The sequence below is a fragment of the Natator depressus genome, chromosome 17 (assembly GCF_965152275.1).
Source record: "Natator depressus isolate rNatDep1 chromosome 17, rNatDep2.hap1, whole genome shotgun sequence".
Lineage (NCBI taxonomy): Eukaryota > Metazoa > Chordata > Testudines > Cheloniidae > Natator > Natator depressus.
Genome location: NC_134250.1, coordinates 22,813,611 through 22,828,392, shown reverse-complemented (window position 1 = coordinate 22,828,392; position 14,782 = coordinate 22,813,611). Strand labels below are relative to the sequence as shown.

Genomic DNA, 14,782 nt, shown 5'->3' with positions numbered 1-14,782 from the left:
GCAGAGCAATCTACAGGGGAAGGACAGGGACTGGCTGGGATCCCCTTTCCCCTGACTAAGAGGGGACAACTGGATTCCAAGGGTGAGCTAGGAAGCATCCCTGCCCACCCACAGCTGAAGCCCGGAATTACCAACACTGTGGAAGCAGAAGGCTGGGCCATGCCCCAAACTGAAGGGAAACAAGAAGGTAGGAAGTGATACAGGGAAGGCTGATCCAGAATGGCAGTCAGAACCATCCCTCGCCTCTCTCCGTTGGGCCCTTCACTGGGATTCGGTGGCGAGGAAGGGCCCGGATCCCCCTATCCTTCCCTCTTCCCCTGGCTTCCTGAGAGATATCGGAGGATTCCAGGGCCAGGGAGGGGGTGATGAATGGTGGCTTGGCTGCTGGGCCCCAGGGCTGCCTGGAAGACCAGCCTCAAGTCTTGGAGAGACTGTCCACAGTTTGACCAATAGGCCCCTGAGCGAAGCCTGCTACACTCCTCCAGATTAAAGTCTCTTTGTTATGTGTTTGTACAGCACCTCTCTTGGACCCCTCAGTGTTAACACAATACAAATAACTACTAATACAATTGTTTCTGCTTGCTGGAATGATGTTATACCGATAACATTCATGTGTCTATACTGGACACTATATACACTGAAGACCCTCTATTACACATGAAAAAATCAATGCTTTACCTGTTGTTGCATTCTCCAGTAATGGTCCGGTAAATGCTACTCCTCGGGCACCTAATGGAACGAATCTGATAGTCGCAACCAGTTGCCTTGGAAATAATTTCCTTCTGCTTCCTACTTAGTACATCTGCAAGAGAAGCCAATCAGAGTGATGTCATTTCTGTCATAATTTCTGGAGCAGTCTCCAATAGTTCCATTTCATGGCTCCCTCAGCAGGAAAGCTCTACAAACAAATAGCATCTCCTTTTAAAACTCTTTCTAGTTTATACCAACAGAATACACCAGTTTTCCTGCAGAATAAAGGCCAGCTTCATATTCAGGAACACACTCAGTACTTCATGTTCTAGGAATCATACTGTTTGCAACCTTCATCTCTCAGCAGTTTTGGAGCATCTGAAGTGGAGGACAGGTATCAGGACTGATTCAAAAGTGCTAATGACAAAATCCCTACATTTAGTATACTTGCCTGATTCAAATACTGATGAGATAAAGTTCCTTTTGGGGGGTTTAAAATGTATGGTATTTTCAATGGCTATGGTGACATCACCATGGGGGGAGGGATAGCGTAGTGGTTTGAACATTGGCCTGCTAAACCCAGGGTTGTGAGTTCAATCCTTGAGGGTGCCATTTAGGGATCTGGGGCAAAAATTGGGGATTGGTCCTGCTTTGAGCAGGGGGTTGGACTAGATGACCTCCTGAGGTCCCTTCCAACCCTGATATTCTGTGATTCCATGATCATTTGAGGGGACCAGATAGGGACGTAGCAATGGGAGGATTAAAAGAATGATGGAGCAGAAGAGGAAGCACAGTGGTAGGGACAGAAAATAATATTAATATGGAAGGTATTTCAAACTTGGAAAGAAGAAAGCAATAACAAGGACATTGAGGGTCGAGAAGCGAGAGGCCATACCAGGCTGTTTGTCTCTCAGTAGAACTTCCTGCAGATTTGTGTACTGTACTGCACTAGCAAATTATCATCACAAAACTGGAGTGAGACTGAGGGAACTTTAGAGAAGAGCAGCAAATCCAGCCAGTGGGCAGTAGGGACTAACTTCTGGCCAGGAGGAGCTAGGCAGACAATAGAAATGGTGGGAACTGGAACATCTGGGACACTACTAGACTGGACAATGAAGTAGCACATGTCCAGCTGGGAACAGCTCTGACGGGAAGGTGACTAGATGAGCTAAAAGGTGGGTTCCTTTACCAGGATTTGTGATTGTGTCAGCACTGACCATATTTTGTCATTAAGGGGTTTCATGCCACACCTGGCCCATCAGTAGTTTTGATCCTGGGTATATTGGCCTGGAGTAGAACCATCACTGGACTCTCCTGCCATTGACAAATTTGCTGCTAATTAGTCATTTACAGTCTTATGTGCACAGTACCTGTGATATTAAATTCTCCTTTCACCATGCGAAACAACTTCTTCTTCAGGAGGCGCAGGGTGGTTTCCATGTAATCGGCAGCTCGGATTGCAGACCTGGTTCCTGCCACTGGCTCCTTTAAATGTCTCAGGAAATCTGAGGGGCTGATGTCCTTTTTCCGGAATGCCTCCTTTGCTCTGGAAAAAAAAGGACCCCCGAAGTGGTGCACCAGTCACTGCTGTCCACAGCCCAGCCCTCTAAAATGAGACCTGCACTGGTATGTGGGAATTAAGTCCAGGCCCAAAACAACTGAGGAGCAGAGCTGCAGCAGCCAGCTTCACATTGACCTTTCCTGCACTCTGACCAGCAGCCTCAGGGTTCCCAGGTCATCGCTGTAAGGGACACACCATTCCAGTCTGTAACCCCTGCTTGGCAAACATTTGCTAATTTCTGTAAACAATTCAACTTTGTGTTATGCTTCTTCTTATACAGAATCATGCTAATTTATATGAAGTGGTTGGGTCTGTGAATTGCCTGCTAGTGTAGTGAAGGTAGTGGATCTCATGAGACCTCTAGATAGCCTTACAGGTAGTGCCGGGGAGGAGCCAGGGGTCGTGGTATGTGTAGGTACCAATGAGATAGGGAAAGGTGGGACAGAGATCCTGGAGGCCAAATTTAGGCGGCTAGGGAAGAGATTATAGCACAGCACCTCCATGGTAGCATTCTCTGAAATGTTTCCAGTTCCATGTGCAGGGCCATTGAAATGGAGAACAGCAAGGTCTCAATCTCTGGCTGAGCAGGTGGTGTAGGGAAGAGGGATTAGGTTTATTAGGAACTGGGGAACCTTTGGGGAAAGGAGGAGCCTATACAGGAGGGATGGGCTTAACCATAACCAAAATGGAACCAGACACCTGGCACATAACATTCAAAAGGTTATAGAGGATTTTTTTTAAATTAAGGTCTGGGGCAAAGCCGACAGGTGTGGAGCAGTACATGGTTCAGATGGAGACATCCCTTAGGGATACATTTATTAAAGAGGGAACTCTATATCCTACTATGGAGGATAGGAAAGAAGTTGGTAAAGCACAGGTGTGAGCCAGTGAGGAACAGTCAAATGTAAAATAATCCCATTTAAACATAACACATGAAGGCAAGCAACTGAAGAGTGACAAAATGCACAAGGGCTTATAGCCAAATGCGAGATGTCTCAATACTAAGATGGGTGAACTAGAGTGTCATTAAATGAGGATATTAGTATAACAGGCATCGTAGAAACTTGGTGGAGTGAGGATAATCAATGGGACATGGTAATAGCAGGGAACAAAATGTACAGGAATGACAGAGTAGGTTCGCCTTGGTGAGGGAGTGGCAATACATGTAAAATAAAGCAGAGTCAAATCAGGTGAAAATCTTAAATGAATCATACTGCACAACAGAGTCTCCATGGATAGAAATTCCTTGCTTACACTGCCAACCACCTGACCAAGATGGTGACAGTGATGGTGAAATGCTAAGGGAGGTTAGAAAGGCTACAAAACCAGAAAACACAATAATAATGGGTGATTTCAGCTATCCTCCTATTGACTGGGTACGTGTCAAACCTCAAGGCATATGCAGAAATAAAACTTCTAAACACCAGCAGTGACTGCTTCTTGGAGCATGTAGTCCTAGAACCCACAAGAGGAGAGGCTATTCTTGATTTAGTCCTATGTGGAGAACAGGATATGGTCTGATTGGTAGTTATAGCTCAACTGCATGGTGATAGTGACCATAATGTAGTTAAATTTAACATCATTGTAGGGGGGAAATGGACCAAAAAAAGATCCACCACACAAAAATTTAAGTTTATAAAGGGGAACTACATAAGAATGAGGATGCTAGTTAGATAGAAATTAAAAAGCAGTCACAAGGGTAAAATGCCTGCAAGCAGCTTTAGGCCTTGCTGGACCCCTAGGCCTCACTAACAGTATGAGCCAAAGGCTGTGAACTAAAGTAGACCTGGCCTTCTCAGAACAGCAACACACTAGGTATTAGCCAACCAGATAAGCACATTCCTGCCTGGAGAGGGCACTGAAACACCCAAAGATCATAGAATCATAGACTATCAGGGTTGGAGGGGACCTCAGGAGGTCATCTAGTCCAACCCCCTGCTCAAAGCAGGACCAAATCCCAATTTTTGCCCCAGATCCCTAAATGGTCCCCTCAAGGATTGAACTCACAGCCCTGGGTTTAGCAGGCCAATGCTCAAACCACTGAGCTATCCCTCCCCCACAAGATCTAAAGTTACTGCATAAACTAGGGTGACCAGATGTCCCGATTTTATAGGGACAGTCCCAATATTTGGGGCTTTTTCTTACATAGGCACCTATTAGCCCCCACACTCTGTCCCGATTTTTCATACTTGATATCTGGTCACCCTAGCATAAACACATTCCTAGGAGATGGTACCGGGACGCACACAGACCCTTCCCCAGACAAGAGAGAATGACAGGTAATGGAAGAGGATGTTTTGTTCGAACTAGCAGATACAAGGTACAGGATAATAATGAAAAGCATGTGGTATGTAATACACAACTTGTTGGTGTTCTGACAGACTCAGGCTGGACAGCTGTAAGAGTGGTGGAAGGCAAGTATATTAGTCCTAGAATGATAAAGGCCTTTTCCCCTATAAGATGAAAAGGGGTTACCTCAGGTTAGTTAGGGACACCTGAGTCCAGCTAAGGCATGCCTGAGACCTTTAAAACCCCCTCCTCCAGTGAGAGATGGGAGGGGACACTAGCTACTGCAGGGCTAGTGGCAGCAAAAGAAAAGCTGCTCCAGGGTGGAGAGCTGTTTGCCTCCCTACAGGGGAAGCTACGTAACAGACTGCCTGTTTACGGGAAGGACTGGCACCCCACAGCCAATAATAAAGCCACCACCCTCAGAGTGAGGGTAGGGAGAGATATTCTCCTTTGTTTTGTCTTGGAATTGTTTTTTTTCCCTTTGTTTGCAGAGGCACCCTGCCCGGAAAATACTGGGGAATAAACCCCCATGTGGGAGAGTAAATCCTGTCCAGAGTGGGGCTGACTTACTCCAGGCCCACCACGTCAGAGTGGGAAGCACTGAGCCTGCCAAGATGCATGAAGTGCCTTGCCACAAGTGATGTCAGGAGCAGGATCTTGGCACAGCGGGCTATCCCAGAGGCAAGAAAAATCACCCCCAAATCGGACAACATAGTGAGGGCCCTGGTGAAGGCAATGTTGGCACAACAAGAGGATACCAGGGTCCAGGTGGCCGCCCAAGAGAAGTCGGTACGGCTACATGAGGAGACGAATCAACTGCTGATGAGCCAGGCAAACCAGAACTGAGCCTCCCTGCAAGAGGTCGTGAACTAACTGAAGGCCCTTATCCCTCCGACATGTGGCCCTGACAGGATGCGATCCCTAAGGGCAAGCATTTACCTCCATAAGATGACATGGTGGATGAAGTGGAGGCATACCCTCTCACATTTGAAAGATGAGACCAGTGGGCCAGTATCCTCACCTCTTTACTGTGTGAGGAGGCCCAGAAGGCCTACTATGATATGGCAGCAGAAGCTGCTACAGACTACCCACAGTTGAAAGCTGAGATCCTGGCAAGATCCAAGGTGACGACAGCTATAAGGGCTCAGAGGTTCCACGAGTGGAGGTACCGGGAGAGCAAAGCACCAAGGTCACAATTGTTTGACCTGATCTATCTAATGCAAAAGTAGCTGCATCCCGAGACCCACAGCACAGAGAAGATTTTAGAACTCTTAGTTTTGAACAGGTTCATGAGAGGACTACCGCTGGATCTACGAGGGTGGGTTGGCCAAAATGACCCCTCGTCTTATGATGATTTAGTCTCACTCAGAGAGGTAGTTGGTGGCCAGAGAACTTTCTCGGACTACCTGGGAAGAGATGTATTGGACCAAGAGACCAGGCCCAGCCCCAAAGGCCCAGACCTCCGAGAGTTCACGTAGGATTATGTTGGGAGGAAGGACACCAAAGAGCAGCCTGAGGCCACAAAGGGACTTGGGGAACTGGGGAGAGAAGCTTGAGGGTTAAGGCCCAATAATCAAAGAATAGGAGGATGCCCCAAGCTATGTATAGATGTTATTATGCTTGTGGGGAACTAGGACATATAGTAGCTCTATGTCCTAACACTGAGGAGCTCTTGCAGTGCAGTCTAGTTGATCATGAAGATGTAACTTAATAACCCTCATGGGCGTTGAGATGATCCCACATAGCTACATGAGGCCAGTTAGGATGAGTGGCATAGAGACCACTGCGTTAGTAGACTCTAGCAATGCTGTCACGCTGGTCTCAAGGAAAGTAGTGGGGTGGAACCAGCTGTCTCAGGCCAAAAGCACGGGAATAACCTGCATATACGGGGATGTCAATTACTACCTGACCATCCCTTTACAAATTGAGGTTCAGGGAAACACCACAAGAGTAACAGCTGGTGTGGTCCTTAAGCTCCCATATCTGGTGCTCATAGGACGAGACTTCCCAGGGTTTGGAAAACTATTCCCAGTGGAGGAGTCAGAGGAAAGTAGTGACTCCAGGACTGATGCTGAGGCCCCAGCAGATAGCCCTCCTCTAGTTTTCTCTGAATTAGCCCAGGACTTATTCTCTGCAACTGGAAAGCCCCAAAATAGTAGGTGAGAAAGGAGGGGGGACAAAGGATTGGGAACCAGAATCTTTGCCCAGAATCAAAAGACTGCGCTCATAGGTAAGCAATCTCATTCAGCAGGCAGGGAAGCAACTCAGATAGTTGACAAACCAAGCTGGACCCAGTTCCATTGAGACCAATTCTGGGGGTGAGACGAAAGTAGGTCCCCTTGCATTTGGACATATTGGTCCCTTGTATAAGAATTTTGGGCAGGACCGTTTTCATGTTCTCTCCACAGGTACTAATGCGGAGAGTGGACCAGATGATACATCTTAGGGAAGGGAGCAGAAGGAGACTCCGCCAATTGGAAGGCATGAGATGCACTGTCCTAGGGTTGGGGGTTCCACGACCACCGCTCCCAAGAGAAGGAGGCGGGTGGTGGTGGTCGGGGACTCTATCCTCAGGGGGAGAGAGTCATCTATCTGCCGCCCCGACCGGGAAAACCAAGAAGTCTGCTGCTTGCCAGGAGCTAAGATTCGTGATGTGACGGAGAGACTGCCGAGACTCATCAAGCCCCCGGATGGCTACCCCTTCCTGCTTCTCCACGCGGGCACCAATGATACTGCCAAGAATGACCTTGAGTGGATCACTGCGGACTACGTGGCTCTGGGATGAAGGATAAAGGAGTTTGAGGCTCAAGTGGTGTTATCGTCCATCCTCCCCGTGGAAGGAAAAGGCCTGGGTAGAGACCGTCGAATCGTGGAAGTCAACGAATGGCTACGCAGGTGGTGTTGGAGACAAGGCTTTGGATTCTTTGATCATGGGATGGTGTTCCAAGAAGGAGGAGTGCTAGGCAGAGACGGGCTCCACCTAATGAAGAGAGGGAAGAGCATCTTCGCAAGCAGGCTGGCTAACCTAGCGAGGAGGGCTTTAAACTAGGTTCACCGGGGGAAAGAGACCAAAGCCCTGAGGTAAGTGGGGAAGTGGGATACTGGGAGGAAGCATGAGCAGGAGTGCTTGAGAGGGGAGGGCTCCTGTCTCATACTGAGAAAGAGGGGCGATCAGCGGGTTATTTCAAGTGCCTATACACAAATGCAAGAAGCCTGGGAAACAAGCAGGGAGAACCAGAAGTCCTAGCAAAGTCAAGGAATTTTGATGTGATTGGAATAACAGAGACTTGGTGGGGTAACTCACATGACTGGAGTACTGTCATGGATGGATATAAGCTGTTCAGGAAGGACAGGCAGGGCAGAAAAGGTGGGGGAGTTGCACTGTATGTAAGAGATCAGTATGACACAAGGAAGAAAGGAAAGCAGCAGAATACGAACCCTGGACTTCAGAAAAGCAGACTTTGACTTCCTTAGGGAACTGATGGGCAAGATCCCCTGGGAGAATAACATGAGGGGGAAAGGAGTCCAGGAGAGATGGCTGTATTTTAAAGAATCCTTATTGAGGTTACAGGGACAAACCATCCCGATGTGTAGAAAGAATAGTAAATATGGCAGGCGACCAGCTTGGCTTAAGAGTGAAATCCTTGCTGATCTTAAATACAAAAAAGACGCTTACCAGAAGTGGAAGATTGGACAAATGACCAGGGATGGGTATAAAAATATTGCTCGGGCATGCAGGAGTGAAATCAGGAAGGCCAAATCACACCTGGAGTTGCAGCTAGCAAGAGATGTTAAGAGTAACAAGAAGGGTTTCTTCAGGTATGTTAGCAACAAGAAGAAAGTCAAGGAAAGTGTGGGCCTCTTACGGAATGGGGGAGGCAACCTAGTGACAGAGGATGTGGAAAAAGCTAATGTACTCAATGCTTTTTTTGCCTCTGTCTTCACAAACAAGGTCAGCTCCCAGACTACTGCACTGGGCAGCACAGCATGGGGAGGAGGTGACCAGCCCTCTGTCGAGAAAGAAGTGGTTCGGGACTATTTAGAAAAGCTGGACTAGCACAAGTCCATGGGGCCGGATGTGTTGCATCCGAGAGTGCTAAAGGAGTTGGCGGATGTGATTGCAGAGCCATTGGCCATTATCTTTGAAAACTCATGGCGATCCGGGGAAGTCCCGGATGACTGGAAAAAGGCTAATGTAGTGCCCATCTTTAAAAAAGGGAAGAAGGAGGATCCTGGGAACTACAGGCCAGTCAGCCTCACCTCAGTCCCTGGAAAAATCATGGAGCAGGTCTTCAAAGAATCAATTCTGAAGCACTTAGAGGAGAGGAAAGTGATCAGGAACAGTCAGCATGGACTCACCAAGGGCAAGTCATGCCTGACTAATCTAATTGCCTTCTATGATGAGATAACTGGTTCTGTGGATGAAGGGAAAGCAGTGGTCATGTTGTTCCTTGACTTTAGCAAAGCTTTTGGCACGGTCTCCCACAGTATTCTTGCCAGCAAGTTAAAGAAGTATGGGCTGGATGAATGGACTATAAGGTGGATAGAAAGCTGGCTAGATTGTCGGGCTCAACGGGTAGTGATCAATGGCTCCATCTCTAGTTGGCAGCCGGTATCAAGTGGAGTGCCCCAAGGGTCGGTCCTGGGGCCGGTTTTGTTCAATATCTTCATAAATGATCTGGAGGATGGTGTGGATTGCACCCTCAGCAAGTTTGCAGATGACACGAAACTGGGAGGAGAGGTAGATACGCTGGCGGGTAGGAATAGGATACAGAGGGCCCTTGACTAATTGGAGGATTGGGCCAAAAGAAATCTGATGAGGTTCAACAAGGACAAGTGCAGAGTCCTGCACTTAGGACGGAAAAATCCCATGCACCGCTACAGACTAGGGACCGAATGGCTCGGCAGCAGTTCTGCAGAAAGGAAAAGCAGTTCTGTTGCCAAGAAGGCCAATGGCATTTTGGGATGTATAAGTAGGGGCATTGCCAGCAGATCGAGGGATGTGATCGTTCCCCTCTATTTGACACTGGTGAGGCCTCATCTGGAGTACTGTGTCCAGTTTTGGGCCCCACGCTACAAGAAGGATGTGGAAAAATTGGAAAGAGTCCAGTGGAGGGCAACAAAAATTATTAGGGGACTGGAACACATGACTTATGCAGAGAGGCTGAGGGAACTGGGGATGTTTAGTCTACGGAAGAGAAGAATGAGGGGGCATTTGATAGCTGCTTTCAACTACCTGAAAGGGGGTTCCAAAGAGGATGGCTCTAGACTGTTCTCAGTGGTAGCAGATGACAGAACAAGGATCAATGGTCTCAAGTTGCAGTGGGGGAGATTTAGGTTGGATATTAGGAAAAACTTTTTCACTAGGAGGGTGGTGAAACACTGGAATGCATTACCTAGGGAGGTGGTAGAATCTCCTTCCTTAGAAGTTTTTAAGGTCAGGCTTGAGAAAGCCCTGGCTGGGATGATTTAATTTAGGATCAGTCCTGCTTTGAGCAGGGGGTTGGACTAGATGACCTCCTGAGGTCCCTTCCAACCCTGATATTCTATGATTCTGTGATTCAATGATCCGCTGTATCACAATATGAGAAAGAGGTTATTGAGGTGAATGGGGTCTTGGTGGAGGGGAAAACCAAAGGCCTAGGGCCATACTTTGTTATAAAAAGAGATCAATTATATAGAATAGTCAGAATACCAGATAAAGAAGTGGAGCAGCTTCTGGTACCTCAAAGACACCAAAGGGCAGTATTACACCTAGCTCATAGTCATTTATTTGGAGAACTTCTAGGGGTGAATAAGATCTTATGTCAATTCCTATGGAGGGTCTTTTGGTCTCCTTCCTGGAATAAGCTCACTTAAGGGCCCCTTTAGAACCTCGACCAATTATTGACATCCCATTCAAGAGGATGGCCATGGACCTGATAGGCGCACTGGAGAAGTCGGCCCAGGGCCATCAATGTGTGCTCATTGTTCTGGACTATGCCACCCAATACTTGGAAGCTGTACCCCTACAAAACACAATGTTCAAAACGATAGTGAAGGAGTTAATTCAGATTTTCTCTAGGGTAGATTCAAGGATCAAGGAACCTGCTTTGTGTCAAAATTGATGAAGGACCTATGTGTGATGCTCCACACACAGGCCCTGCAAACCTAAGTCTCCCATCCACAGACTGCCAGACTCATCGAATGCTTTTACAGGACACTGAAGAACATGATACAGAAAGTGATGAGTTATGATGGAACCTTGCTAACTTACCTGATGTTTGCTATAACAGACTTCTACCAAGTTTTCTTCCTTTGAGCTGGGGCTGACTTACTTCAGGCCCCCACCGCCAAAGGGGGAAGCACTGAGTCCGCCAAGGTGGAAGAGGTGCCTTGCCACAGTCTCAATGTATAAAAGGAGAAGTCATAGGAAGGGCATGTTTGTCCTGGTTTAGGAGACAGGATCATGTTATGTTAATTGAACATACTAATGTTCGTGTACCTGCAGGTCCTCTGGAGCACTAGTACTGTGCTTTGTCCACGATAAACTGGCCAGGTGCCTTCACCACCAAACTGAGTCTGTGGTCTCTCTTTATGAGTAACATCGAGGTCTGATGGATCAACATGCTGCTCTCTCTACGAGTGCTGCTAACCCCAGAGCTCCAAGAACCGCATCATTAGCAACGCTGCGGCACCAGCAACACTCCACAGCATGAACAGCAGCAGCCTGGAGACTACTTAAAAACACCAAAACAGAGGCTCAGACTAAAAGTTTGCCCCAAATCATGAGAGCCAGTAGGAGACCCAAAAGTGTGCCATCATGGCTAAAAAACAGCAGAGTGATGGAGGCTGTTAGAGGCAAAAAGGCATCCTTTAAAATTTGAATGTCAAGTCCTACTGAGGAAAATAGGAAGGAGCACAAACCTTGGCAAGTAAAATGTAAAAGTATAAAAAGGCAGGCCAAGAAAGAATTTGAGAAGCAACTTGCTGAAGACACAAAAACTAACAGTAAACATTTTTTACAGTACATTGGAAGCAGGAAGCCTGCCAAACAAGCAATGCGGCCACTAGATGATAAAGGTATTAAAGAAGCATTCAAGGAAGACAAGGCCATTGCAAAGAAGCTAAATGGACTCTTTGCATCAGTCTTCATGGCAGAGGATGTGAGGTTGATACCCACATAAGAGCTGTTCTTTTGGGGCAACTGAAGTACTGTCCCAAACTGATGTGTCAATAGAAGAGGTTTTAGAACAAATTGAAACTAAACAGTAAGATGGTGTTCACCCAAGAGTTCTGACAGAACGCAAATAACAACTTGCAAAGCTACTAACTGTAGTGTGGAACCTATCACTGAAATCAGCCCCTTCCCCAGGAAACTTGAGAGTAACTAATGTAACACCAATTTCTAAAAAGGGGTCCAGAGGAAATCCTGGCACTTGCAGGCCAGCGAGCCTAACAAGTACTGGGCAAATTGGTTGAAACTCTAGTAAAGAAGAGAAATATCAGACATACACATAAACAAGGACAGAAAAAGAACGAATGGCTGGAAGCTGAAGTAAGCAAAATTCACACTGGAAATAAAGCTCACACCTTTTAACAGTAGAATAATGAACCATTCAAACTGCTCACCAAGATTGATAGATTCCCATGTATTCCAAGGCCAGAAGGGACCATTGTGATTATTTAAGATGACCTCCTGTATAACACAGGCCAGAGAACTGCCCCCCAAAAATTCCTAGAACAGATCTTTTAGAAGAATATCCAACACAACTCTTAACAAATCATTCCAATGGTTAATTACTCGGACCATTTAAAATGTTCCCCTATTTCCAGTGAGATTTCTTAATCTAGCTTCAACTTCCAGACTTTGGATCATGTTATACCTTTCTCTGCTAGATTGAAGAGTCCATTATTAAATATTTGTTCCCCATGTAGGTACTTATAGACTGTGATCAAGTCAGCCCATAACCTTGTCTTTGTTAAGCTAAATAGATTGAGCTCTTTGAGTCAATCACCAGAAGCAGGGCTACGTGTCTGTTATGGAGGTCACAGAAGTCATGAATTCTGTGACTTTCCTCATCCTCTGTGACTTCTGCAGCTGTTGGTGTGGCTGACACAGGGCTCCCAGCTGCTTGGGCGGCCCTGGTGACAGCCACACCAGCTGCTGTAGGAGCAGCTCTGCAGCCAGCCGCTGGGGCAGCCTCACAGCCAGCTGCACTGGCCTGAGCAGTGGTCCCAGGGGCATCGGGAGCAGTGGTGGGTGGGCGGCACCAGGGGGCAGTCAGAGCAGCTGCTGCTCAGTGGCTCCTGCAACTGGTGCCACTGGCCCCATGCCCCCCCCCCCCCAGAGCAGCAGCCCCCCAGCTTCCCCACCTGAGCAGCAGCCCCCCCGACCCCCAAATTAAGATTTAGTCAGGGGTATATAGTAAAAGTCATGGACAAGTCACAGGCCGTGAATTTTTGTTTATTACCCATGACCTGTCCATGACTTTAACTAAAAATACCCATGACTTAATCATAGCCTTAACCATAAGGCATGTTTTCCAGTCCTTTAATCATTCTTGTTGATTTTCTCTGACCCCTTTCCAAATTATCAAAATCCTTTATAAATTGGGGGCACCAGAACTGGACATAGTGTTCCAACAGCAATGCCAAATACAGAGGTAAAATAACATCTGTACTCTAACTTGGGATTCCCCGCGATCACATTAGCTCTTCTGGCCACAGCATCACACTGGCAGCTCATGTTCAACTGATCATCCACCATGGCCCCCAAACCTTTTTCAGAGTCACTACTTGCTAGTCCTCCATCCTGTAAGTATAGTCTACATTCCTTGTTCCTAGATGTATACATTTAAATTTAGCTGGATCAAGTTGGTTTGGCAGGATCTATTTTCCATCAAACCATTTTGATTTGCATTAATTACATTATCTTCCTTTAATTCTTTAATCAATTGAGTCCCGTATGAGCCACTCCATTATCTTGCCAGGATTGATGTCAGGCTGACAGGCCTATAATAATCCAGGTCATCCCAACTGCCCTTTTAAGAAATTGGCACAAAGTTAAGCTTTTTTCCTCTCTTCTGGAACTTCCCCAAGATTTATTGAAAATGAACAATAATGGTCCAGTGAGCTCCTCAGCCAGTTCTTTTAGAACTCTTGGGTGCAAGTTATCTAGACCTGTTGATTTAAAAGTGTCTAACTTTAGTAACTTCTATTTTAGCATTCTCCAGAGATACTCGTGGAGTGTTATCACCATATGATGAGACTATATCATCTGTTTTCCCCCCACATGCAGAATAGAAATATTTATTGAACACTTCTGCCATTTCTGCAATTATTATTGCTAGTTCTATCTTTTCAATCTAGTAATCGTAATAGTTCCTAATATATTTTAGACACTCCTCCTTATTTTCCTTAACTCTCCTTGGCCATAGATTTCTCCTTGTGTCCCTTGGTTTTCCTTATCAATTTCCTACAATTCCAAACTTCTGATTTATTCATTATTATCAACTTCCCTTTTCTTCTGTTATATATTTTGAATTTTCTATAGCTGCCTTAAATTCTCCTCTAAACAAGGTTGGTTTTTCACCCAGGACAGCCTTCTTCCTTAATTGTGAAATTTTGGCTTTCAGGGCACCTGTTAATGTGTTCTTAAATTATTCTCAATTATCATTCACAATTTTCTAAATAAATTCTTCCTCCCAGCTGATGTGGCTCATAATTGTTTTCAGCTTTGTGAAAGTGGCCCTTTTAAAACACCACATATATGTGTTACTGGTCTGGACTTTATTCTGCTTGCGCATTATAACTGTGATCTAGTCATGATTACTTGTACCTAAACTACCACTAATTTTCAGTTGTGTGAGCCATTCCCCTTTATTTGTTAGGACAAGGTCTAAGAAAGAATTTCCTCATGTTGGCTGTAACACTTTTTGAGTTAGGAAATTGTCACCAATCATGTTTAGCAATTCCAAGGATGTTTTAGTACTGGAAGCATGAGGCCTCCAGTATATATCACTCAAATAGATCACACAACTTTTTTCCTACACATTTTAGATGGGTGTGTAAGAAACCAATCATCCTGTTCCCTTGGGTGGTTTGGTGATCTGTAGCAGACACTAAGTGCTACTCCTTCTTGTTATGTATCCGTTAGGACATTGATCCATAAGCATTCAAGATAATTTTCTTCCGAGTTATCAGCGATTCAGAAAGAGGCAATGCCATTTTTGACAGAGTGCCAACCCCCCACCCCTTTTG

General features: G+C 46.1%; 1 protein-coding gene across 1 annotated transcript in view; it reads right to left on the bottom strand.

Annotated features, from left to right (window-relative positions):
- The window catches only part of LOC142000616 (myeloperoxidase-like), a 71,196-nt gene that overhangs the window by 45,597 nt on the left and 10,817 nt on the right, over window positions 1-14,782 (bottom strand). The window contains exons 4-5 of the mRNA XM_074975027.1: window positions 2,061-2,236; window positions 679-802 (exon numbers count right to left, since the gene is read on the bottom strand). Coding sequence (XP_074831128.1) covers window positions 679-802; window positions 2,061-2,236 — 300 coding nt within the window. The remainder of the gene's footprint in view (window positions 1-678; window positions 803-2,060; window positions 2,237-14,782) is intronic.